General features: G+C 29.2%; 4 protein-coding genes and 1 pseudogene across 4 annotated transcripts; 1 reads left to right on the top strand and 4 right to left on the bottom strand.

The window, feature by feature from the left end:
• The first annotated feature begins 2,773 nt into the window (after window positions 1-2,773).
• LOC127249019 (sm-like protein LSM3A) lies at window positions 2,774-5,800 on the top strand. The gene is made up of 4 exons (XM_051271612.1): window positions 2,774-2,929; window positions 4,428-4,523; window positions 4,659-4,788; window positions 5,654-5,800. Exons 1-3 carry the CDS (start codon window positions 2,813-2,815, stop codon window positions 4,737-4,739), a joined length of 294 nt encoding a protein of 97 aa, XP_051127569.1. The 5' UTR covers window positions 2,774-2,812; the 3' UTR covers window positions 4,740-4,788; window positions 5,654-5,800.
• A 1,557-nt stretch (window positions 5,801-7,357) lies between these two features.
• On the bottom strand, window positions 7,358-11,170 carry LOC127249396 (uncharacterized). The gene is made up of 6 exons (XM_051272167.1): window positions 10,933-11,170; window positions 10,536-10,801; window positions 8,654-8,855; window positions 8,451-8,519; window positions 8,207-8,339; window positions 7,358-8,124 (listed from the first exon to the last, which is right to left on the bottom strand). Exons 2-6 carry the CDS (start codon window positions 10,762-10,764, stop codon window positions 7,735-7,737), a joined length of 1,023 nt encoding a protein of 340 aa, XP_051128124.1. The 5' UTR covers window positions 10,765-10,801; window positions 10,933-11,170; the 3' UTR covers window positions 7,358-7,734.
• A 1,165-nt stretch (window positions 11,171-12,335) lies between these two features.
• On the bottom strand, window positions 12,336-16,792 carry LOC127249044 (uncharacterized; annotated as a pseudogene).
• On the bottom strand, window positions 13,742-15,170 carry LOC127249370 (uncharacterized). The gene is made up of 3 exons (XM_051272130.1): window positions 15,080-15,170; window positions 14,430-14,543; window positions 13,742-14,045 (listed from the first exon to the last, which is right to left on the bottom strand). Exons 1-3 carry the CDS (start codon window positions 15,112-15,114, stop codon window positions 13,931-13,933), a joined length of 264 nt encoding a protein of 87 aa, XP_051128087.1. The 5' UTR covers window positions 15,115-15,170; the 3' UTR covers window positions 13,742-13,930.
• Window positions 16,793-25,902: 9,110 nt separating the features above from the next.
• LOC127249279 (ethylene-responsive transcription factor 1B-like) lies at window positions 25,903-26,844 on the bottom strand. Its single transcript, XM_051272010.1, has one exon. It carries the CDS (start codon window positions 26,794-26,796, stop codon window positions 26,194-26,196), a length of 603 nt encoding a protein of 200 aa, XP_051127967.1. The 5' UTR covers window positions 26,797-26,844; the 3' UTR covers window positions 25,903-26,193.
• Window positions 26,845-27,141: the final 297 nt, after the last annotated feature.

Genomic DNA, 27,141 nt, shown 5'->3' with positions numbered 1-27,141 from the left:
CTGCAACATTTCTAAATTTAGAAATAATTAATAATATTTATATACATATATTAATATATATTTCACTTTATCCCATCACATCACTCAAATAAAAAAAATAAATAATCATTTCTCTCTCCAATCACATCACTTAATATCGAAATTATCTCAAATTACCATACTTAATACTCCCGATCTAAATTCTCGTGCCAAACATAAATGTTGCACGGTGTTTGGGACAGAGGAAATACGATTTTTTATAAATATTATTAAAAGATAGTACTTTTTATTTGTATGGTGTTATGTTTACTAATTAAATCCCAGGTAAGACAGGACAAAAATAGAAATCGTGACACAATGACAATGGTTATGATGTATTAGTACAGTACTGTTACATATAGCTTACCCTCTGCGCTAATATAATACAAATACATCTCATCAATTAACAACACATGTTATAATCTTATACAACTCACATAACAGTTTTTAGTACATTTCATATTTTTATACAACATATGTGTAATTATGAATAAATAACACATATTTTTATTATACACAATATGTGCATATATAATAAGAATGTGTGTTATTTGCATTGTATATATTAATACCGTAACCGATTACACAATATATGGGATGAAGGGAGTAATATATACATACACAATATATATTTTATCAATTTACAAAAACTCAATAATTCAACAGAAAATATTATTTTTTCTATTACCAACAAAAATTTTAAATTAGTTTTTAAAAAGTCGAAAAATAAGGAAAAAACTCAAATAGATGAAATGCAATTATAAAAAATATTATAGGAAATAATTTTTATTTTTATTTTTGTTAATTTCTATTATTATGTATACTATTTAATAACAAAATGGACAATTTAACATTGCATTACATACACATCATATACCTTTCTATTATATGGACAATTTAGTTTGTTTGTCTAATGTTTTGATTTTATTTATTTATTTATTTTAGGTAAATTATAAGAATCCGTGTCATAAATATAAAATAATATTTTTTTTCGTCGGACAAAGTTAGTTTTATTTAATAAATATAAAAAAATTATATAATAAAAAAATTATTTATTTATTTGTAATTACTATAAATTAGTTTTATAAAAAAAAAAATGAGAAGTTTTAAAGATAAATACAAATATTTGTTAATTGAAGAAAGATATATAAATAAAAGAATTTTGAATGGATCTTATGTGTAAAAGGTTAAAAATTTAATTAAATTGATTTATATTTGTTATGAGTTTTTAATATTGATAAATTTACTAAAAATATAGAAAGAATCATCTTTTTGTGTACGAGGAAAAAAAAAAAAAAAAAAAGGTCATCGGGACAAGGTACAATATATTTCTCATTTTTGCATGACTCTTACAATTACTCATCTTCAATCATATTCTCTATTTGTTTTTTTTGCATAATCAAAAAATATTTTATAAATATTAATTTAAAAAAACAAAATAATAAAATAAATTATAGCTAAATATTGTTTTTAATTTACCCAAATATTTTATATTAACTATAAAAATCAATAAAATATATCGATACATATATAATTTATTATAAATTTAAATATAAATATAAAAAATTATTTCATAAAAAATAAAATAAAAAGTTTACAAAAGAAATCGAATAAATAAAATAAAAGTATAATTTATAAACAAATTTAAATCATTTTATAAGTTAAAGAAATTAATAAAATAAGATAAAATCTATAAATGCAATGTGAAGAGCCAAAATTGCAGGGTATGAAATTGCAATAACAGTCGTGCGTTGGAGATATGATGTTACAGTACTGTAAAATCAAAAGTTTGTTACAGTTATACTTCCTTCGTCCATAACTACGTATCCATTTATTTTTTGCATTGAATTTTAGAAATATTAGTATTATATTAGGATGCAGTAAGAATAAAGTTGAAATGGTTAAAAAAACTTTATTAATATTGTATGATATAAAGGTAATGACATTTATGTAATATATTGTAAGTTGTAAAAGTATTTGTAATGTTAAGTAGATAGTACAATTACTAAAAAAAATAGATACTTTGTTATAAGACGGACTAAAATAAAAAAAAAAATAAATACTTTGTTATGAGACTAAGGGAGTATCAATTTATAGCGTGTTATAAAATATGTTACTAAAATCTAATTTTATAATTCTGAATACAAAATTAAATACTATATTTAATCAATAATAACAATATATTATATACATACATATTATTATGCCATGACAATAACTTAATTAAATTTTAATATTGTTATACTTTTAACTAGCGTCAAAAATAAATGTTTACTTTGTGTGTGGACGGAGGGAGTATTATATTGCATAATTAGAAAGAAAAAAAAATAAAATAAATTACATTACAATAATTTATAATAATATTATTAAAAGTATTTTGGATAGAAAAAAATAATTATATCATATAATCAAACAAAATAAACGTAATATAATTTTACTAATATTTAATTACGCAAAGTAAACGTTATACTAATTAGTTGTAATATACTGTAAATTGGAAGCGATGTATTTGTAACGTTAGGTAGACAGTATTTGTAAATTGAATATATTATTACGAGACAGACAGACAAAAATAATAAAAAAATAGATAAATTGTTAAGGTATAAAAAGAATATAATTTATCAAAATAATTTAGATACTATTATAATATAATAAATAAACGAACTATATTAAGAAACAATATATTTAAATATTGTTAGGCCCAAGCCCAAACCAATACAAGCTATGAAGATCCATTTCAAAATGAGATCAAACTTGCAACAACAGTTCAATTCTACGCCCAATTGAGACAGCGATGGGGAGCGAGGAGGAGAGCGCGGTGAAGGAGCCCTTGGACCTTATTCGTCTCAGCCTCGACGAGCGCATCTACGTTAAGCTTCGTCACGACCGCGAGCTTCGTGGCAAGCTCCATGTACGAAACTTCTAATCTCTTCTATTCTATTCTTTTATGCTGTCTGTTAGAACCTAGAATGAATGATGTTTGTATGCATTTGTGTGACTTGTGGTTTGGGCGAGCGAACTGATTGATTATTGTGGCTGGAAGAAACTACGAATTCGTTGGTTTTTTCGTTAATTTTACGAATTAGGGCTATGTATGTCGATACTCGATAATGTTTGTCCTGTTTGTTTGAACGATTTTCTAGGTTTTCTGTTCATTTCCTTTAGATTTGGGTATATTTTGGTTGTGATAATAGCTGCGGTCGGCTGTGGACATTTGGAGTCAATTTATTGGTTGTTTACAGCTGATTATTGTCGAATTACTATCTGTATTTTGCCCTACATACAAATAAGCTCGATCTTCTTCTATATTCGACCACTTCCAAGACTGAGGGAAGATTTCTAAACTAGCCAAGTGGATTTTGCAGTGTATGTATGATTGGGACAATTTTGAGGGACGTGATTGTTTGCTTGAAACTGTAGCTAGTATGTTTAGGTACTTCGGTCAGTCAATGGATAATAGCCGAAGAGACGACGACTGCTACACCTTCTTGTCATTTTTATTTCCTCTTCAAACAAGCTCAATTTTGCGACCACTTTAATGTAAAGAATGAAATTGAAGCAGAGAATGAAAACTATCTCTTTTGTGTGATAGAATAGAACATTCAACAGTAATGGATAATCATTTACCATTTATTTAAACAATATATATATATAAAGATCATAAATTAATAAAAAATATGTTTATTTAAAAAAAGTCCGTTGTAAAACTCTAGTATTAGTTTGCATTGTGGCGGATGGTGTGATGATGGCAATGGCAACAGAGGAGAACATTTTGGGGAAGAAACAATCAAAGAAGGTTTTTGAGTATATACCACATTGGAAAAATTGAGGGGAACTTTCTTAGTCTATAAGATTGAAGGACAACTCCATTTAATACTAATTAGTTTTGAAATGAAGCTCCAGATCTCTTCTTAACAGTTTTGTGTGTGAAATGAAAAGACAATAGAGTGGTAAGTCTTTTTTTTTTTTTCACTTTAAAAATTCAATTCTCTAAATTTTTACACATAGAAGATAATTGAAAGTAAAGAAGAAGAAATAATATATATTTCTCAATCTTCTATTACCAGGTCCAAATTGTATCTATTTTTATTTCTTTACCTCCATTTACTCGTATCAAACACCCCTTAAGACCGTGGGAAGAGTTCTAAAACACCAATGGTGGTATTACAATGTCTATATGGATTGCGACAATCTTGGTGAGCTATGTGATTTTTTTTTTCTGTTTTTTAGAGAGCAATTTTTAGAAAGAGAACCCCCTTAAAGCTCGTGTATGTACTTCATTTATGTTTTTCCCATAGCAGTGCACACAATATATGGATAAGTTGTTGGTATTCCTCTCTATCCCATTCACTCGCTCGTTTAATACAAATTCTGTTGTCGTATTCACAAATCATGTGAACTCTCTACAGGCTTATGATCAGCATTTGAATATGATACTGGGTGATGTTGAAGAGATTGTTACGACTACAGATATTGATGATGAAACATACGAGGAAATTGTCAGGGTACACTTTTTTTTTTTGTGATTTTTTAGTAGTATTAGCTTTTGCCCTTATATAACAAATCTTCACTTTGGCTTGAACTTATCGACATTATTAATTTGCAAGCTTACCGATTCCATTTATTTGTTGGTTTTGCAGACCACGAGGCGTACAGTCCCGTTTCTCTTTGTCAGAGGTGATGGTGTCATATTGGTCTCGCCTCCATTGAGAACAGCTTAGCACTGCTGCTACATATCTCTTCCAAATTTTGGTTGAAGTTCAGAGTTTGGTATGTTTTCGACTGACAATTTTTACGCTTATGCTATTATTATATTAACAAGTTCTAATTACGGTAGAAAATGCATTAATCATCAAGTCTTAGAGGGTTAGTTCTTGCCATAGATGCTAAACACTGCTTAGGTGTATTTCTAGTGTTTGATTGCATATCCTTGCGGGTTTTTCCAAGTGAGTTTTTACGGGTCCTTGTGTTTATTTTATCTGATGGTGCTGGCTGTGTAAAGAAGCCGGAAATTGTTGGCTTCATTATGGCATACATTGTTAGAAGCAATTCTCTGACTTTAACTGCTATTGAATTATATTATAAAAACACCGAATTCGGTTTGGTTCCATTTGGTTGGATGGATTTGTATTCAAAAGAGATTTTAAATGAATAGATTTGAAACATGTTTGAAAGGCTTAGTGATCATAATCCATTATTTGGTAGTAGAAAGTAATTTTTGAAATTACATGATATAAAGAGTGTTTAGAATATTAAAAGTGGATTTGGAATCCACAACCAACATTGGAAATTTGAAATCATACGCATTGCCAAATGAAATTAATAAATTTGGGAGTGAATTCATGCCGGGAATTTTGATGGTATCTATTGCTTCAGGTGTCATAAATGGATATGTTAAAGATAGTCTTGATAGAAGTTTTTGAAATTTTGAAAAATTTTTAAAAATAGTAAAAGTTAGCCGTTTGATATGATATTTTGTTGGATGATATAAATATTTGATGTAATAGTTTTTTGAGAAAATTATCGAATAGTATCAAAATTTTAATATACTTATATTTGAACACTTATTTTGTAAACTTAAGGATGTCATGTCTAATTCATCATTATTTCTGTATATAATTTGTAATAATTTCAGGAGGGAATGAGTTCTTGAGGAAGTTGAAAAAGTAATACAAGATTGAGTTCAAAGGCACACTCTCTAAGGCAGGCCATGGAAGATCCAAATATATATATCTCATCTCAAGGTACATTTTCGAAACCGTCGGTTTTTTTTATTTTACAACAGATCAAGTTAGTAAAAAATACTATGATTGCTATGTGCGTTTCTTTGGTAAATGTTTGGAAAGATTTTATTGATATTTGATGAGAGGAAAAAATATATATGTATATTCAAAAAATCGTAAAGTTCAAATAGTAAAGTTTGAGAGTTTTTTTTTTTTTTTTCCGAAAGAAAAGTTTTGGTTTAAGTTTGAGTTTAGTATTAAAATAATATTTGATGAGATGTGTTGCGAGATGAAAAAAATGTTTTTTTGGGGAAATGCAAAGTCTACTAATAATGTTCCAATAGTTTGAAAAAAAAAATACAGGGCATTACATTAGGCTGCATTTGGTACAAAAAAATGAAATTGAGAAATGATAATAGAGAATAAGAAATAATTGATCTGTTTGGTAAAATGGAGGATTTATGTTGAGAAATATAAAAAAATTACAACAAATTGGATGAATCGATTTAAATGAGATGGCATATTACTGAGTGCAAAAAAAATAAAAATGAATTAACCATGGAAAATCATGAACAAGAAAAGATTTCAATAAAGTAAAAATTTGTGAATAAATATTGTCATTGGTAATATTTTAATAATAATAATAATATTGATATGAATTTTATGAAATCGGAATGAATATATTTTTAAAAAAGTTATAAAAGATAAATAGTAAAAAAAATAAAATGAGAAATTATTTACTTTTTAATTTTGGTTATATGGCTTGAACAAACAAGAGAAATTGGAATATTTTTATTTTTCTGTTTGGTATAAAAAATTGAGAACAGAGAAGTAGAAATATTTTTATTTTGTTTGTTTTAGAAAAATAAAATTTAAGAAATAAATTATTTATATAACAAAAAATAAAAAATATATACTAGTAATATAGTAAAATTCATTAAAATTATATAGATATATTCATTAACGATGGATATATATAATTTTCTATCAAATATTTTTATCTATCAATATTTTAAAAAATAATAAAAAATCGATTTAAAAGAAACAAGAAAATACAATATAAATATATATAACTCTAAATACTCTCTCCTTCCACACATAAAATATATAATTATTTTTGACGCAGTGTTTTAATTATAATGAACAATTAAAAATAGTGTAACGATATTTTTGTTCTTGCGAGTAAAAGTAATGAGTCCAAAATAGAAACATATATACTTGGACGGATAGAGTATAAGATTGATTGTTTAGAAATAATAAAATAAACATAAATACCTACACATATTTGCAAATAAAGAAATAATAAAATAAACATAAATACCTACACATATTTGCAAATAACCATAACGGTGCCGATAGTGCTTTGATCCGACATATATAATAAGGGTGTGTTTGTTTGAGGGTTTGGATTTTGAGTTGGGATTTGAATAGTAAAAATTTTGAATTTGAATAGTTGTATGATGTGATATAAATAGGTTTTGATGTGATATTTTGAATGTAAAATTGATTTTTAATATAATATAAAAAATAAAAAGTAGGTATTTGATTTGATATTTTTGGGGGAAAAAAATTGAATGAATAGTAAAAATCCAAACAAATCCCTCAAACAAACGCACAACAGCCCATATTCTGGCACACAACGAACTAAGGATATAATTTCATATAGCACAATAAATTATTAATTTTAACAAAATAACTATATTTACACAGTACAATACACTGTATAAACTACACAACATAATATATACACATGTATAGATAATATCGAATCATAATTCAGTAGTAAAGAGAGGTGAAATCAGGAGATGGACGTACCTTCCAAAGTTGGGAAACCATCGGAATCGAAACCGGAGAAATTCTCAAGCCCGCCTCGGATATCTCCCGTCCGATGCCACATTTTGTTTATGTTGTCGCAGTAGATCGCACATTCGCCATTTGATCTTCAACCAACATCGAGCTGAGCTTGCCGAGAGAATGTAAACAAACAAACTACTTACACAATCTCCCCTTCCTCGAGTTCTTCATCCATCGCCCAAAATTCATCTCGATCCGGATCCTTTTGATCAGCTGAAATCCCCTCTTTCGATGCATTCTTAGATTCATTCTTCTCAAAGTTGTTGAGATCTGAAATGCAAGGATCCGAAGATTCGTCATCTTCAATTTCTTCCTCCTTAAACACAACACCTTTAGGACTTTCATGATCGCGATGAACAGGTTCTTGAGTCTCTGCCTTACTTGTACTCGAATCGTTGATTATGTCGAAATCACATTTGTGTGAAGGTAAAAAGACATGAATTACAGGGTACTCCAACACCGTTATGTTCGCCAACTGTTGACAAATCGGTCCCCTAATGTTTAGCTGGCAAAATGGCGATTTCGGTCCCTGCATGTTATGAGAATGATATTACCCAACAGATCCCTCGAAAAAATCTACAACAGAGAAGCCAAAACAAAATATAGAACACCTTCGGATATTTGGGAATGAAGAATTTCAAGGAATCAAGGGGCGGATCGCAGAATTGCCTCAACGGGTGATTCCATGGACTAGGTTTTAGATGTTTCTCAATCACGGACGACAAATTTGAATTCTCGTGTACTCTGTAGTGAAACAACAACCTTTTTTGCATCAAAATTACGACACTATAAACTAGCCCACAGAATTCACATATAAAAAATTCTATGAATCAATTCACTTGCCAAAGTCCTCACCCGTGATCGAGTAATACGACATCAGTGGAATGAAATCGCCATTCAATAGTCCAAGATATCGATTTCTCCCTGGAACAGAGATCAAATAAGTGAGCTTTAATTTTCACCAAAAACAATAGGAAAAATTCCACTTGTTCTTGTCAAGGAACATTTAAAATGGTAAGCGTAAACCATAGAATCGATCCCATGGATTTTGAAACTACCTGTTGTTGTAACGAGTACGGTTAGTTTGTCTCTTCGCCATTCCGTTTGAAAGAATCAACAGTTTCGTCCTGCGCCTGGCAGCAGCATTTTGAAGACTTTTGAGGGAATACGGAAGCTTGAAACGACGATAACCACATAATTTAACTCTCATCCTCTGAGCAGAATCAGTAAATCGCTTAACATCTTCAAGCAAGTTGAAATCTGTCAAATTTAAGCAAATTAGTCGTCGTAAAAAAGATTAACTGTTCTTAAAGAGTTAAGCGTGCTACCAAACTTCACTACACAAAATACTGAAAAACTTACTTTTCATGAATGTGTAGAGCAGAGCAAAGAGAAATTTAATAATATACTGCACCGTCGAAAAGTCAGTAACTTTTACAATAAAGTGCAGAGTTAACAACTCAAAAAAGATAGCTAAATAGAACTCTATATACAACACAATATGATCATCAGAGAATAATCGAACTATTTTTTCAGAGCAACCATGTCGAAATATCCCACAAATAAGTGACAATCTCATAAAATAAAGTTAATTACCAAACTACTTCACTGATTTATTATAGTTGTCAATCTTGGATAGCATTATAGAGCGGTCAATCTCTAAAATGCTACTGCATGATAGCCAATATCGAGATGATCGCTATTTTAAAATTTAAGAATACATATTAAAATTATTATATATACAAATTTACAACAAAAATACATCAGAAAAGTATACAGACTAATCTTATGATTATTATTCAAATCAATAAAATTGAAAAAAATATATAATAACTAGTTTATAAATAGTTATATAATTAAAAGCAATTAGATCACAACTACTTTGATAGATAGATAATCAAAGCTGATCATCATCCTCATTACTACTCTTGTAAGAATATTATTAATATTCTTCTTCTTCCTTTTTTTTGTCATTTTCATTTACTTTTCCATTGTATGTTCGTCACATTGACAAAATCTACATTTACAAAATAACGAATATAATATTATATCGTAAAATTTAATTATCTAAACTTATAATAAAAAATACTATATATATTATTCAATTCGAAAGATGCTCTGCTCTACTCCGCAATGCTAAAACCTGGCAAATTGCCGCTCCCTATGCTACACCACTATTAGAGCTCTATTGACAACTATGCTGTTTTTATGCCAAAATCTCACACTTTGTTTGGCTTTTGTGATCCACAAAAATCACCGACTTAACACCTTTTCCCGGATTGCATCAATCTAAATAATTTAGGCATCACGATGACAAAGCAAAAGTAAAATCACTTAAAGGTGTGTTTACTTGTAAGATTTTAGTTTTGGGTTTTGGTTTTGAATAGTAAAATTTTGAATTGAAATAGTTGTTTGATGTAATATAAATATATATTGATGTGACGTTTTGAATGTAAAATTTAATTTTAGCGTGAAAATCAAATGGCACAAGTAAACACAAAGGTATCTTTGGCTTAAGTTCATACTCAAAAAATTAGATTCCAGACATTCATTGGATCCATACATCCTGCAACTTTGCAATTCACTCCTATAATCTTTTCACAGTGAACTCATGAAATAGTATTAACAAAATCAAATACCATTCATTTACACAAGCAAGCACATAATCGCCCAAATTCATAGAAATCACAAACAGAAACAAAGTCCATAACCTAAGGTTGTGTTTTTTCACTATTAAATTTAATTTTCTCAAAGTTCATAAGCTTTTTTGTGGATTTTTTTTCAAGATTTTTGGCTGTTAATTTAATTCCCCCAAACATCAAACACCTGTTTATATTTCATTAGTCAATTATTCAAATTCAAAATTACGTCCATTAACAAATTAGGGCAAACTCTCATACGAATAACTGAATCCGAATTCGCCTAAGAATTGATTATTACCTGAAAGGAGGAGATCATCATCAAATTGTGAAGTCGGAACGACCATGGCTAGGGACTTTTTCCCGGTACAACCAGTGCGGTGCTTGTGGGAATTGACGCAAGGGAGGCTGCACGAGCGGATAGAACAGCCAGGGCACTTGTACTTTGAGGCGTTAATTTTGCACTCCGCGCATAAATTGACTGTCTTCTCGCCGCTTGAAGGAGCAGCAGCCTCTGGATTTTCTTCCATGGAAGTTCGGATCGAGCTCTACAGAGAAACGGGAGGCCTGGAATGGAAAGGATGCCTCGATTGTTAATTTAACAATAAGAATATTGTCATACACTCATATAGCTAGTTCTGTTGGAACTTACTCATGTAATTTAACACAGAGACTATATTAAATTGAATCAAACATACCCCAAAGAAGTTGAAAATTCTAGAAATTGACAGCCGGAGAAGAAATTGACTGTAGAATGTGACAGTGAAGAGACCGGCCGAAGAAGATGATACGACGGCGGAGGCGACCACCAGCGGCTAGGGCAGACTAAGAAGGAAGAAATAAATAAAATTGTTAAAGCAGAGAGAAGACGGAACAAAGAACAAGGAGGTGGAGGAGGAAGACGGCGGCAATGTGTAGTAGGGATTGGGTCTTTTTTTTTATTTTTATCTTTTTCAAGAAGAACTGAAGGTTTAATCAAATTTAACATTTGTCGCATCATATCATGTAAGTTTAAAGGAGCTCACAAATTTTCACTCACTTATTAGACCATGTTGTAGAATTATAGTATAAGTAATAAAATGAGTAAAAATCATTTTTTTCGTTTCGTTCAGATATTATAATTATTAATTTTGGTCTTATTAAAAAATAAATTTATGTCTCACTCAAATAAAAATTTATTAATTTTAGTCTACGATAGTTGATTGGGTTTGGGACTCAATAAGCCAGCCTTCTACCGTGTTGCATCCCAGATAGCCAACACGGCCATGTTATTACCCCACACTGAATATTTCCGTGCTCTATGTTCACGACTTGTTTTCAGTATAGTCATATTGTAATTATTTATTTAATATATATTTATAATTCCAACAAAAATATTTTACAAAAGTATTTCATAATATAAAACAATAAATTTTTAATATTTTAAAAAATGCTTACAAAAAGATTATAAAAATAACAATATATTAATATATATATTTTTCCATAATCGTAATTATATATATTTCAAAACATGGTCTAAAACATAATCTTGTTGAAAGCATGATCGTGAACATTATTTACAACATGGTTGTGTTAAGAACAATGTTACGAATATGAGTTCAGAACAAAGGTAGGAACACGGTTGGCATGAACACCGGCATATCCAGTGCAGGTAATCAACACCATTGTGTTGACTGTCTGGGAGGCCCAATCACCCTTCCGAATCAACCAACATGGCCATATTTAGTTTCATTCAACCATCATGAAATTTTCTAAAATTGATAAATTTTTATTTAAGTGAAATCAAAATTAATAAAAGAATTCCAATGAGACAAAATAGATAATTTATGATATTGAACAAAACCAAAAATAATTTTCTCTAATAAAATGATATTTTAATTATTTTAATAATTATAATTTAATATAATATACTCCCTCCGTCCCAATATAATAACTTTGTTTATGTCTCAAAATTTATTTTCATAAATAACAATATCACTATATAACTACCCTTAAAATAAATAAAGTATTAACTTAAAATAATATAAATAATATTATATTATAAATAATATATTTATTATAAATATTATATATACATATCAAATTATAATTTATAAATAAATAAAGTATTAACTTAAAATATATAAATAAAATAATTATAAATTTTCGTTATAATTTATATATAAATTTTTAAAAAATAAGACAAACGAGCTCGAACGAGCTTAATCGAGCCTAAACGAGCCGAGCACGAGCTCAAATAACAAAAATTCTTAACGAGCCGAGTTCGAACACTACGAACGAGCTCGAAAGCTTAACGAACGAACACGAGCATTGTTTGCGAACGTTAACGAACACTTAAAATTTGACTCGGCTCAGATCGTTAACGGCTCTAGGTTTAAGGCTGTTTGCTGCATTTCTCACAGGCACTTCTTCGCTTTAGCCTGCTTCTTCTTCTTCTTCTTCTTCTTCACAGCTTTTGGAACTTTATTCTTCGGACCCTACCTTTTTTCTTCTTTAACTTTCTTCTTCTTCTCTTTCCTGGCTGCTTTCCTGTCCGCGGGTGTCCGCTTATCATTTTCATCGCAATCGGAGTCACTGGTATCATCTTGATCACTTGCATTACTAGCAGTTTCAGATTCTTCCTCGTTGCATTCCCGCTGCTGCTCGGAGGGATTGCTCAAAGAAAGAGCCTTCTTAAGGCCTGTTACAGTTTGATAGTACATGTCCCGAGTGTCATCTCCATTGTTGATACGTTGCACATCCTCCTCGGCATTCCTCACATCATCCAAGGTCTTCGGAATGAATGACTAAGTGAAAAAAGCACAAAATTTAACATCTGATCGTCAGGAAGTTAATTATTACAATACAAATTATAGTTGGAGGGAAGAAAAGCCATACCTGCACAAACACAGTGTCTTCGATTTCCTCCTCATTAGAGATTACATCACCTCTTGCCAAAATCTTTAGTTGAATCTGTGCAAAAGTGTCGAATACAGATGCAATGCAAGTTTGAGCTCGCATTGGATAGATATTATCATGAAATAATGCTAACGCATAAACGAACCTCTCATACCTTTTCTAGATAACTATCAACTGAATCGTCATCAATATCAGGGCTTACTATAAACTCAAACAATTCCCGAATTGTCATAACAGCTACTCCATGTTTTCTAAGGGTGTGTTTGTTTGGGGGATTGGATTTTAAATATACTATTCATCCCATTTTTTCTTTCAAAAAATATCAAATCAAACACCTATTTTTTATTTTTTATATTATACTAAAAAATAATTTTACATTCAAAATATCACATCGACACCTATTTATATCACATTATACAACTATTCAAATTCAAAATTTTTACTATTCAAATCCCAACTCAAAATCCAAACCCCCAAACAAACACACATAGAGAAATCCTGAGTGAACAGGAAGATAATAAACATAAGTCGGCTTCCCTTCACACTAGGGTGTTTGTTTGGAGGATTTTCCCCCAAATACACTATTCATCCAACCTGACTTGCCTGCAGAAAAAATTAAATAAGAACTTTATTCCAGATGCAGGAAACTTTCATATAACCAAATCCACAACCATTTAACTTGATTCACTTTAGAAGTAACTTTTAAGTGGTTAGTCATTATTATCTCTTGGATCTCTACATGTCCTTGACTAACTTCAGAACACAAAACAAACCTAGCCCAACATGAAATAATAATTATCAACTGAACATAATTGTAGCAAACAGGCGAACATATGTACCTATAAATTCCATGACCAGAACGTGCAGCCTCAACAGTAGTGGCACTGGACATCTGATTCCTGCCACTCTTAGTCTTCATGTGTGGCAAAATAAAATATATAAAATAGAGTGTCAGGTGTTGTAATTCATATCTAGCCTAATTCCAGAAAAAAAACACATTGATTGACAAAGATGATAAATTCCAGGGAGATATGAAGAACTCTATATGGTGACTTACCATATTCTATAAGCCTGTATCTTTATTTCCCCGACTTTAGTAAAAAAAAAAATTGGTTTGAATATAACTTCTCTAATTTTAAGATATCGGTCTTACAAAAAAAAAAATAGAACAATTTATTATTGATATAGTATAGTCCCATAGAACCGTTTCCATTTGAAGTGCAGAACAGAGACTGAATATTTTATCTATATCACTATTATCACATACAAGAATCACTAGAAATAGAAGGCATTTCACCTCATAAGGTTCCTCATTTCTTTCTCTGCCCAGGTCTTCACCATTTTCCGGGGGTTGTGCTTGCAATACCCATATCTGAACCGGTAATCATCTTGTACATAGCGATCTCTATCCCTGTCAGATTGGAATAGATATAAGTGGTCATCCCACTATTGAAGCACGCACCATGATTAAAGTACCAAAAAATCAGCAGATGCAAATGTCCTCGATTAAAAGTGAGAGCACATGAGCACGCCAATTATCAATGGTGGAAGATGCAGCCATATGAGTGAAAATCACTAACTACAAAAGATTTTAGCTTTTATCAAGCAACAATTCTGCAATTCAAAGTCACATAACAATGTATAAGGTTGTGGTCATACTTGAATACAAGAACTGAAATTTTGTAAACCTTGATTGCCAGTTCTTGACCATCAGATTTAGTAGCATGGTAAACATTGGCATGTTAGTAAACCCGAAAAACAGGACATAAAAAAGGCTCTGTATTAAAGAAGTTCGGCAACAGCCTTTCAAAGATAATGAATATGGTAAGAGCTCAAGAAGATGAAATACCCAAAACAACAGATAACAAATAACATAATTTTTGATAAGTTCGAAGTTAACAAGATATAATTAAATCAAACTGATGCAAACAAAAGCTAAAGGCATACTTCTTTTCCAGTTGAAATGCAGCCATTGATGTCATTAAATACACCCCGGTTCAGCATTTTGAATAAAACCATTCGAGTTCTAGGATCAATTGCCTGGAAAGATGTAGATAAACCACAGCAGTCAGGTCTTAATCCAGTCATAATCTTGCAAGTATAAATGTGTGATCTAGGGGCAGGGATGTGTGGATAGTAGCATGAACATGGAATCATTAAGTGATAAAAAGTGTACTTTGAGCACAGTAATAATGAATGTGTTAAGGAAAATAATCGAAACAGAAAACAAAACCTATAATTTCCATCATATACTGTTTGCCTGCTCAACAGTTGCACGATCCGCTTTTTCAGTTGTTTTAGGTTTGCCAATAGCCATTTCACGAACGCTGTCTCGAATAGCAGTTGCAACTGAGTTCGGCATCCCAGCATTGAACCTACCCTCCCACTCCTGCACAAACCGATTGGCATGTTATAACTGTTAGATGAAGTAAATGACCGACTCACCTAAAAAGTTAACCGTACGCATGATTTATTTATTTATCTACAAACGAGGGTCAACCAAAACGCTGTTAGGATACACATCATTTATTTATTTATCTACAAACGCGAATCAACCAACACACCCCTCACAAACAAAGGGAATAACACCACCAAACTAAACTTGCCCGTGGATGACAACAAATGGGGGACGGTGAATCGCGAATTCGAGACCTAAGACTCTGGTACCTCAACTTCTTCGCCCATAAATTTTTTTTTAGTGTTTTTAATTAAAAATATATATAATTTTATAGGGATAATTATAATTTTTATGAAAAGTAACATCTATTTGAAATTTTTACATATTTTTAAAATACAAAAATAATTAAAAAAATTTAAATAACCAACTCACCTGAATGCTTAAACTGTTAGGATCGGCATCATTTATTTATTTATTTATCTACAATTTAGTCAACCAACAATGACAAAGCACAAAAAGGAAATGAAGATAGACAGGCAAGACAATCCACCATCCCACTAATGAAAAGAAACTTCCTGCTCATATCAAGGTAACTCCTTTTAGCTGAATACACATACATTCCTTTAATTTGGAGGGGTATAGCATAGATAATTGAAGATGATAATGTAACAGTATCTACTAATTGCTTTCAATCCCAATTAAATTTTAAGATACCTCCACAAGAAAATGAAAATTAGATATAGAACACAAAAATAATATAGTAGAAAATTCAGAAACACCATTGGAACGTACCTCCAAGGGTGATGCCCTAAAGTGATTGGCGAACTTCTGAGACTTATTGGATATAGGCTGAAGGGAAGAGGAGTTGGGACGGGTGTGGAGTCCACCATGAGCATTCGGCCGCCTCGCATTCAACAGAGTGAATGAACCGCCGTCCGCTACTCCGCCTTCTGCATCGTCTATGGAGTCCAAGTAATCCAAGGCCTCCCCGATTTCAGAATCTGATGAGAACAAAAAATAATTTCTTCTTCTTCCTCCTCCTCGAATTTGTGGGAATCATCTTCTCCTCCTCCTCCTGCTCCTACTTCTGTGTTGCTTTCAAATGCAGAAACAACCTTTTCGGGGGCCAAAGCCGCCATCTTTCACCTTGGGAGTAATCCAGCCCGCGACAGAAATTTCCTAAAAAGTATGATGCAGAGAGAATTGGGGAACAAGATTAGGGTTTATGGAGCCGCGCCAAGAAGGGAAGGAAAACCAGGCGGACTTGCCCATCCGGTTCGGAACCGCCGGCTTTCAAACAGGAGGTTACGGTTCAGACCGAAACTGGACTCGGTTCGGACCGAAACATGACTCGGTTCGAACCGAATCGGTTCCGCAGCCGCTTATAGTTTAAACCGACGGTTCAATCATTATTTATATTTTTATTTGGAACCGAGACGAAGACCGTAAAGGAGGAAGAGAAATGAAGGAGAAATGAAAGAATCGGGGAAGAACCTGATTTTATTAGGGCAAAACTGTGGAGAAGTATTTTATATAATAATATATTTATAATTAAAAGTATTATATATTATTAAATTGTTATAAAAATAAAAATAATATTAATGCTAATAAAAATAAATAATTATTCATGATATAGAAAAAATAATAATATAATTATTTGGTATATTTATATTTAAAATTTTGTAAATATTACTATTATATAGTTATATGTAATTTAAATTATTTTATTATCTAATATATTCAAATTTAATTTAATTATTTTTACATTATAACAATCTAATTAATATTATATATATAATGTTTACATAATAAATAAATAATAAATATATATCTAAATAAAATCAAAATCAAATCTAATTATCTTTGAATAAAATTTAAATTTTAAAAATTAGAAAATAAAAAAGAAAAATATAAAAAATAAATATATATATATATAAATCGACAGTAAACTGTAACCGATGATTTTTAAACTGTAATCAAAATCGTCAAATTATAACTAAAATCGTCACTTGAAAAATTCGATTTCAATTTAATATTTTACTAAACCGTAATCGAATTGACGATTTGAACTGTTTGGACAAATTTGTTGGCAAGTCTCTTCGCTCGTGCAATATATATATATATATCTGTTTTTTTTTTTTTTTCAAAATCTCCTAAAATTTAACCCCACAGTAAGATTCAATTCAAGATAAAAATAATAGTAATAATTAAGAAGTAAATAGAATTTATGCCACTTAGCTTAGGGTATGTTTGTACGGGGGTTTTGCATTCTGAATTGGGATTTGAATAGTAATAATTTTGAATTTGAATAGTTGTGTTGACGTGATGTTTTGAATATAAAATTTATTTTTAGTATAATATAAAAAATAAAAAATAAGTGTTTTATTTGATGTTTTTATATAAAAAAAAATGAAATAAATAGTATATTTAAAATTCAATCCCAGATAAACACACACTTAAGCTTTCCTATTTCTGTTTCAATGTTCCAACAAGAAATATACAAAGCAAGTTTGGGCAATGAACATCTAAAAATCTACATAAGAGAGATTTGGCAATGGGCACCAAGAAGTAGTTTACATTAAAATCAATTTCCAATCATTATCAATATAATATATTGTCAAACACGTATAATTCAATATATAAAAAAAAAAGACATATAATTCATTTTTTAAAAAAATAAAAGTCAATATATTTGTAATAAGACATAATCTTTGATTTGTAGATTTCAGCAATGTTATCAATTAAGTATTTTTCGTTATTACTCAACTTAAAGCAATCATGTGAAATTGTCTATTTAGACGAAATCTGCAACTTAGAACAAGTATTAGACGTAAAGTATTAAAATCTTTCTCTTTCAACAAGTTTAAAAAATAACTCGTCAACGATAATCATATGACTATGACATTTTTAACCTCTTCTTAATCAAAACTACAAGTATTAAGTCATGAACTTTGTTCAGATGGTAAAATCAATTGGAATTGGGTAAGATCTATACTTGAAACTTTTTTTCACTTTTTCAAATGAGTATTAATTGTAGTGATCTCATTTTGAAATTTACCGTCAAATATTATCCCATAATGGACATACTTAGTTTTCTCTTTCGTATCTTTATTATTTTTTTACATAGTTTTTCTCTTTTTACATTGGGATTGGCTATGTTGAGAAGTTCGACAACTTTTATTACCATCACGTGTAGTATTTTCAATTGATAATTTAGGTGCACAAGTACTTTCAAATACATTTTTAACATTTCAATGTTATTCGACATCTAAATAAAAAAAATAAAAAAAAAATTAGTAAGTTAATAATTCTTTTCATTACAACAAAAATATTTGAAGACAAATAAATATTTTTTAAAAATATTGTATTACAAGTTGTTGTTGCATAATGTATGGTGTTGCTTATGATACTAAAGGTTTAAAAAAACCCAAAAAAAAGAAAACATCCTTCTATTTTCTATTCTCTCCGTTCCAGTTAATTTCTCTATTTTAGCTTAGACACACAATGTTACGTATTGTCTAATTAGTAAGTAATTAAGAAATATATTAGTAAGAATAATTATAATTTAATAAAAACAATTATAGATTAAAATTAAGATGACTAAGTAGTTTAAATAAAATAAAAAATATAAATTAAAAATTTTAAAATGTGATTAAAGTGTATAATTATATTTCTAAAAAAGAAACGACAAATTATATAAGACTGATAAAAATAGAAAAAATAAACAAATTAAGTGAACGGGTTATTAAAAAGTCAATAGTAAAAAAATAATAAATTAGCATAATATGTCAAGATTTTAAAGCAAAGAATACAAATCAGCATAAAAATTTAATAAAAAGAAATGCAATTAAAAACTATTATTGTTTAACAAGTGTGGAAATTTATATAAATTAAATAATTGGCAAGTGTGATTATATTAACATTAATAAAGGTGCATGCATGGCTGTCAACTAGTAATTATTCATCTAAAAGCACATTTGGCGTTTCGTTAGTACAATTATTTACTAGAAAATTAATAATAATAAAAAAAACATATAAATTAGTACTTTTTTGTTGTCCTTGCTCTACTTAATTGACCTATTATTATTATTATTTTGTAAAAAATAAAAAAATAAAATTTTAAATTTAATCAAGAGAAAGTTTTAAAATGTTAAATTTCATAATATGTTTATATTTTGGTTTGAATCTGAATTTTAAAATAATTTTGAAAATTAGTAGGTTTTGTTTGAATTTCAGAAGGTGTGATGTGTATTGATTTGATAGCTAATAAATATAATAATGTAAATTTATAATGTAATAAATAAAATATTTTTTTAAATTTAAATTAAATTTATGAAATTAATAATAGTATGAATTGTATAGTTTGTTTTTAATTAAAATTAAAATATATAAAATAATCATAAAAAAAATATATATATATATATTATGTAGTGAATTATTCTTTTGCCTTTAGGACATAGCCTAAGGTACGGAACAATTTCGTAATATGTTACTATTTTTATTATATTTTATCTTTATTATTAGTAATTACTAATTAAATTTTTAATTTCAAAAATACGGTCAACAATCTTTTTACTTCATACTTGCAAAAACGTTGCATGAAATATTTTTATGATTTTGAAACTCAGTATAAATCCCTATTTTACTTTAAAATTCCAGGACGTCATTTTATATTTTAAAAAATATTGCATCCGTCATGCAAAATATATAGATAGGAAATTATTTTTTCATCACACAAGAAAAGTTTCATGACTGTGGGGTTTCATGCAACGTTTTTAAAAATATAGGGGAATGCTATGAAAATTTGAAAGTATAAGAAGATTTTAAGAAGATTTATGCTGAATTTTAAAATCACATGAAAGTTTTAAGCAATTTTACCTAATTTTTTTTACTTTTATTTCTATTAAATTACAATATAATATTAATATTTCTAAAACTCTGTTAAAAAAAAACGGATAGATAAATATAGGACGGAGGGAGTATAACTCATGTGTTTACCCTTTTCTTTTGTGTGGTAAGCACTGTGCTCAATTTTATATTTTAGTACAGTAATTATTATAATAAAACAAACAATGTTTGAGAATAAGATTTTGTATATAATATTTAATTAAAAATACATTACTCTTCGTGTCTGATAAAAAGATTATCTTATACTTTTTATATATATTAGTAATATGTTTCAAAACACTAATTCAATTTGATTTAAATAGTATTATGAGATAATATTTTATAAAAATAAATAAAATAAATAATACTTGCTGAATAGTACTCTCTCCCTTTGTCCCAAACACCTGCAACATTTTATTTTTTGTTTGTCCCAAATTCACTATAACATTTTTAAATTTAGAAATAATTAATAATATTTATATATATATATTAATACACACCTCACTTTATCTCATCGTATCACTCAAATGAAAAAATAAGTAATCATTTTTTTCTCCAATCACATCACTTAAGATCTAAATTATCTCAAATTACCATATTTAATACTCTCCACCTAAATGTCTGTGCCAAAAACAAATGTTGCACGATACTTGGGACGGAGGGAGTATTATATTTTAGTTTCAAACCAAAATAAAACGAACACTAGAAAAATGATATGAGTTTTTCTTCTTTTTTTTCTTTAAATTCATAATTTTATTTGATTTTTTATTTAAATAATATTTTGATCATGATGTTTTTTAAGATAAAATAATATTCTCTTCGTTCCAAGTCAAAATATCATTTTTATTATTTGCGTTTGTCCAATTCAAAATTATCATTTTTCTCTTTTAGTAAAAATAAACATATACTAATACCAAACAATTTTTAATTTTTACTTAAATTACAAACATATCATTATACATACAATTACTTTATACATAAAGTCAAAGGACAAAAAATGTCAAAATGTAATACCCGATCCGTAACGGAATCATTTCATTAGATGTTTAATAATATTTAATTGTTTCAACCCTTGTATATGTTTATTTTGATCGAATACAAATTTTTGAGTTTTTATTTGTTGTGGTGAATTTGATCTCATTAGATAAACATTCAAATTATATTTTCAATGCTATTGACAGAGAGTTGCTTGAATGTTGGACAAAAAAGAAATGTTAAATTTTAGTAAAAAAATTTATTTTAAAGAGTTCATGTCACAACTATTAACTTCCAATATTTATCGTAAATCGTGTATAGATTCAATTGATCTGAACATTTACAGATAGAAAGTAATTTCAATTAGTTATCCGTTTATGCAAACGAGAGGTCAATGGGAGGTCGGACGAGTGAATTACAACCCAAATAATGTCTTAATGTCGAGGTTGTACGATTACCATACGGTCAAACGATTTTAAAATACGTGTTTTGCATATTTTGACGAATTAAAAACTTCTCCAACCCTCCTTTCACCCTCATTTCGTCTTCCAACAATGGATATGGTTCATAAGAGGTTAGAGTATCACTCCATTCCGTTCAAAATCGATTTTTACGGTAAACTTTTCAACTAATTTATATTTTTGGATCTCATTTCTATTCTAAAGTATTATCTAAGCTTTGTTTCTCTTTCAATGGTGTAATTGCAGTTTGGGAATGGATGTTTGAGTTCATGTCGAATTTTTTTTGGTGTTGGTTAGTAAATGATGTATTTGAACCTATTTTTCCTTTTACCGATTGAATTTGATGTCAATTTTGAGAAATTGAGTTCAAGTGCGATTTTTTCCAATTTAGTTTCTAAATTAGGGTTTTAAACTTAATTTGGCATGTGGGAGTGTTAATTTATAGGGCTTTCTACATATTATTGCAATGGACCTTAATTATTCAATTTGAAATTTTGAAATTGTACGTAAAACCAACGTCGTTTGATCCGTGTCCTGATTTTTCAGTCTTGTTTTAATGACTTTTCACGTGAAATTAATTTATAAAGGTACTCTAAAGCCTTGTGAATAATTTTGGTGGTGGTTGGATTGAATTGAGGTTATTTGGGAGCGTGTGTGTGATTTTTTTGTTCGAGTTATCGAATTTTGTGCATTATTGTTGTTTGATGTTCGTGTCCTTATTGTGGTTTAAGAACGTTTGGAGGTCCGGCCGGTTTGGGGTTGTGCCATGTTTCCATTAGGCAAGATAAATCTACGGTTAAAGTAAGGAGTTAAATTATGTATGTTTGAAATAAATAGACCGTTATGATTATGTCGTGAATTTGTTGCAATATGATAATACTAATTGCTAAATGAAATTGATGTGATATATAGTGTATATAATAAATTGTTATTGGGTTATTGATGCTGTTGGCGGACAAATAATTATTGGTAAATTGTGTAAGCCATAAATTTGCATTGATTTGGCTAGACTTAGTCGTTGAAAGGCAAGTCGATTGATAAATTGTATAAACTGTGAATTTGACTAGACTGAGTTGTTGATTGACAAGTCAATTGATAAATTTTATAAGCCGTAGATTTGGCTAGACTTAGCCATTGATAGACAAATCGATTGATAAATTGTATAAGCCGTGGATTTTGTTAGATTTAGCCGTTGATTGACAAGTCGATTGTTAAATTGTGATAGCCATAGATTTAGCTAGATTTAGCCATTTTGACAAGTTAATTAATAATTGTATGAGCAGTAGATTTGACTAAAAATAACGGTTACTTTGCAAGTTGGTTGATCAATTGAGTGAGCAATGGATTTTGGATAGTTGTAGTTGCTGCTTTGGCTAACACTTATTATTGATAATTTATTTCATGCATTGTATGTTTAATTTCTTACTCAGCTATTGTTGATGTTACTATTTTCTTCCATGCAGAGTTGAAATTTAAACCTTCACCAACTTGATGCATCGTGGGGATGAACTATTATTATGACCTTATGCAATTACATATTTTAAAGTAATTGTGGGTGTTGGTAAAAATAGTTTATGACTTCTCCAAAATAAAATATTTGTACTTATTTTTATTATATTTTAGTCTTGGCATCGAGACACGTACGTCCATATGTGTTGTTGTTTCGGTGTCGGCGTGTGATATTCCCATAAACTTTTTGGACTGTTACACAAAATTTATTGCACACTTTCACTAATGAATAAAATATAGTATTTCCTCCGTCCGCCTCTAAGGGTCACATTTACCTTTTGCATCATTGTCTTTAACATTAAAAATAATCTTATATTTGTATAATTTTTATACAAAGGTCCTTCTATTAGTATTATAAGACACTAATTGAAGTATTTTTGCAATTTTTTCTTAATTAGTATTACATTTTGATATAATAATTAATACTCAAAGATCAACATGCAAAAAGTAAATGAGAGCCATAGAGCCAGACGAGGGTAGTATTATTTTTTAATTTATTACAAAACAAGTGGAACGAAAATAGTATATTTTTCTATAAAAAAAAAATTATATGAACTAAATAATTTTAATTTATGTTTGAAATAAATAAACAAGCGCAAAAAATATAATTATTTTCTCTCATAAATATCACATCAAAATATTATTTAAATTAAAATTTTAAAATTGAATACATAAGTGATATATTATGTTTGAGTTTATTCTATTTAAATTTTTTAATTTTATAACGGTTTTGTTCACACAAAGTTTTTAAATTGATTGATTTTTTTTATGTAAGGTATGAAAAAATTTGTCAAAGTATAAAATATATTATTTTAAGTTAAATTTTTTATTTTTTGTAATGAGTATTTGAAGTTTTTTTTTTTTTTTTTGCTTTTTTACTTTTGTAAAATATATTTTATATTATTTAATTTTTTTTTTTTTAGAGAATTGAAATTTAAAATTAATATTAGGAAAACGGAACGAATTTTTATTCTTTTTTCAAAAAGTTTTTTATTTAGCATTTTAAATTAAAATTACTATTATTAACAGAATACAGTTTTTAATAAAATATATTATTTTTTCAAACCAATTAAAATATTAACTATGTTCGATCTCATTTATTTTTTGCGTGTTGACTTTTTAATATTAATTATTATATAAAAATGTAGTATAAATTAAGAAAAAATAAAAAAATACTTTTATTAGTGCCTGATAATTCTATTATAACGATATTTATGCAAAAAATTATACAAATATAAAAATATTTTTAATGTTAAATACAATAACGCAAAAGGTAAATGAGACCCTTATAACCGGACGAAAAAATTATTTTTTTTTTACTTTTTAAATTTGATGATATGAAATTAGATTATATTTATATAAATATTTTTTAAAGTTTTGATAATAATAGTAAGTTTTAAAACATACTCCATCCGTCTGATATTGTATGTTTGGGTTACTGTAAATACGAAAATTTATGATAAATATAATTAGTAGATAATTAATAATCTACTAGTGAAAATAATTATTCTATAATATAAATAATTATTGATTAAAATTAACATAACTAATTAGTTTAATTAAAATTAAAAAAATTAAATTAGAGAATTTAAAATAATATTAAAGTGTAATCATTTTTCAAAAGAGAAAAGTGACATGAGATAAAGACGGATAGAAATGATAATATGAACATGATAGGTGGGAATGAGGGAGTATGATATTAAATTATTACTTATTTCTTTTCCCCAAGTATCATGTCAAATAATTTTTTATTTTTTATTTTAAAAAAATATATACTTCTTCCATCCCAACTCAAAATATTATTTTTATCATTTTAGTCTGTATCAAATTCCAAAATATCACTTTTGATATTTTAGTAAAAGTAATATCAAAATATCCTTAACTTTTCCCTAAATTATAAATATATCATTACAACTACAATGACTTTTTACATAAAGTTAAAGGGTAAAAATATCAAAACTCACGCTTTCACTAATTAATAAAATACTACTCATTTCGTGTCATAAGAATGATACAATTTTCTATTTTTGTCCGTCCCAAAACAAGGATATCATTTCCTTATTAAGTAATTATACTACCTCCCTAAATAATTAATCCATTTACAACTTTCAATATATTACACAAATGTCATTACTTTTATATCATACAATAATAAGGGCATTTTTGTCATTTTCATCATAAATCAATATAATACTAATATTAAAAAATCTACAAGTAAAAAGTAAACGTCACTTTTTTACAGAATGAAGGCAGTACTCCATTTGTCCTATTGAAATGTTACCATTTTTTATTTTCGTCCGTCCCAAAACAAGGTTACCATTTCCTAATTTAGTAATTATATTACATATCTAACATAGTAAATACTCTATCAACTTACAATATATTACACAAATGTCATTACTTTTATATTGCACCATAGTAATAGGGGTATTTTTGTCTTTTTACTATAATCCAATATAATATTGATATTAAAAAATTTACGTACAAAAAGCAAATGTCATCTTTCCAATAGAACGGAGGAAATATTATTTTTTAATATATTACAAAATTTCAAAAAACCTATTTAAACAGTAACGGATGGAGTAATTAAAATGATTAACATTTTACTATTAACATTTTACTTTTTTGTTGGGTCTGACTTGCAGGGTATTAGGTTCGGTCAGAAAGTTTAGTACGTATTTTCGGATAACGGCTTTTCCACATCATTAAAAAAAAAAAAAAAAAAAAAGGAATTTTCAGTAGATCGGGACCACTCAACTCAAGGGTCCCACATAAAACACGGCGAAGATTCATTCAGGCGTTGTACGCCTAGGACCCGCAAGAATAATTAACTACAAGACTGTACTACAGCTACTCAGGAGCTGCTCCAAGTAATCAGCTCCCAGGTCCTCGAGGACCACCACATTCTCCGCCTTCACTTTCTCAATTCCGCCGCCGCCGGTCCGCCGTCTCCGGCGCATAGAGTGCTTCTTCTTCAACGCCATCACCGTCGAGCACCCTTCCTCCGCCATACACCCCTTCATCGCCCTCAGCGACTCCCGGACCTCCTCCGCCGGAAAATTCAGGATCGCCGCCGCCCCTCTCATGGCATACGCCGCCTGATCGTAGGCCATCGCCGCCGCCTCCGCCGTCTGGAACGTCCCCAGCCACACCCTCTCCCCGTTCCTGTTCGAATCCCGAATCTCCGCCGCGAACTTCCCCCACGGCCGCTTCCTCACCCCCCGGAACGCCTTCGCCGTCCCGCCGGCGGCCACTTTTCCGGCGTCCGGCGGCGAATCGGAACTGACCTCGTCGGCCTCCGACAGAACTCCGAGCAGCAACATTTCCTGGGAATCACTCTCGTCGAAAGGAAGGGAATCTTTGGGATAATTTTGTGAATTCTCAGAGGAATTAGAAGTGTCGTTGAAGCTGTGAAGGGCAGAAATTAATTCCATTTTTTAAGTTCTTTTATTTTTTATTTTTTAGGAAATAATCAAGAATTTTGAGAATTAGAAGAGTGTGGGGTGAGTTATATATATATATACACGTGTGTGTCAACGAGGAAGAAGGTACGTCGAAGTGTCCCGACAAGGATTTTATTTAGGATATTAAAAAGGGCGAGGGTAAAATGGGAATTGAAATTGTTACTGTGCGTACGTGATGTCATCATTTGGATCGTAGGGTTTGTTGCGTGATGTCATCATTTGGATGGTATGGTTCATTTTATTTATTTATTTATTTATTTTTATTTTTTTTAATAACGTAGGAATCTACTGTCGCTATCCGAAAGTGTACTCTGA

The sequence above is a fragment of the Andrographis paniculata genome, unplaced genomic scaffold, assembly GCF_009805555.1.
Source record: "Andrographis paniculata isolate CXL003 unplaced genomic scaffold, ASM980555v1 Contig35END, whole genome shotgun sequence".
In the NCBI taxonomy this organism is placed as follows: Eukaryota; Viridiplantae; Streptophyta; class Magnoliopsida; order Lamiales; family Acanthaceae; genus Andrographis; species Andrographis paniculata.
The sequence above is the reverse complement of the archived record's forward strand: the minus strand, read 5'-3'. Positions and strand labels throughout refer to the sequence as shown.

Coding starts and splice junctions, on each gene's coding strand:
- LOC127249019 (XM_051271612.1), top strand. CDS start 2,813: ATGGGGAGCGAGGAGGAGAGCGCGGTGAAGGAGCCCTTGGACCTTATT. Junction 2,930..4,427: donor AGCTTCGTGGCAAGCTCCAT/GTACGAAACTTC, acceptor AACTCTCTACAG/GCTTATGATCAGCATTTGAA. Junction 4,524..4,658: donor CATACGAGGAAATTGTCAGG/GTACACTTTTTT, acceptor TTGGTTTTGCAG/ACCACGAGGCGTACAGTCCC.
- LOC127249396 (XM_051272167.1), bottom strand. CDS start 10,764: ATGGAAGAAAATCCAGAGGCTGCTGCTCCTTCAAGCGGCGAGAAGACA. Junction 8,340..8,450: donor GTCGTATTACTCGATCACGG/GTGAGGACTTTG, acceptor GTTTCACTACAG/AGTACACGAGAATTCAAATT. Junction 8,125..8,206: donor TCATTCCCAAATATCCGAAG/GTGTTCTATATT, acceptor CATAACATGCAG/GGACCGAAATCGCCATTTTG.
- LOC127249279 (XM_051272010.1), bottom strand. CDS start 26,796: ATGGAATTAATTTCTGCCCTTCACAGCTTCAACGACACTTCTAATTCC.
- LOC127249370 (XM_051272130.1), bottom strand. CDS start 15,114: ATGACATCAATGGCTGCATTTCAACTGGAAAAGAA. Junction 14,544..15,079: donor GCATTTCAACTGGAAAAGAA/GTATGCCTTTAG, acceptor CCAATCTGACAG/GGATAGAGATCGCTATGTAC. Junction 14,046..14,429: donor GAAATGAGGAACCTTATGAG/GTGAAATGCCTT, acceptor CCACACATGAAG/ACTAAGAGTGGCAGGAATCA.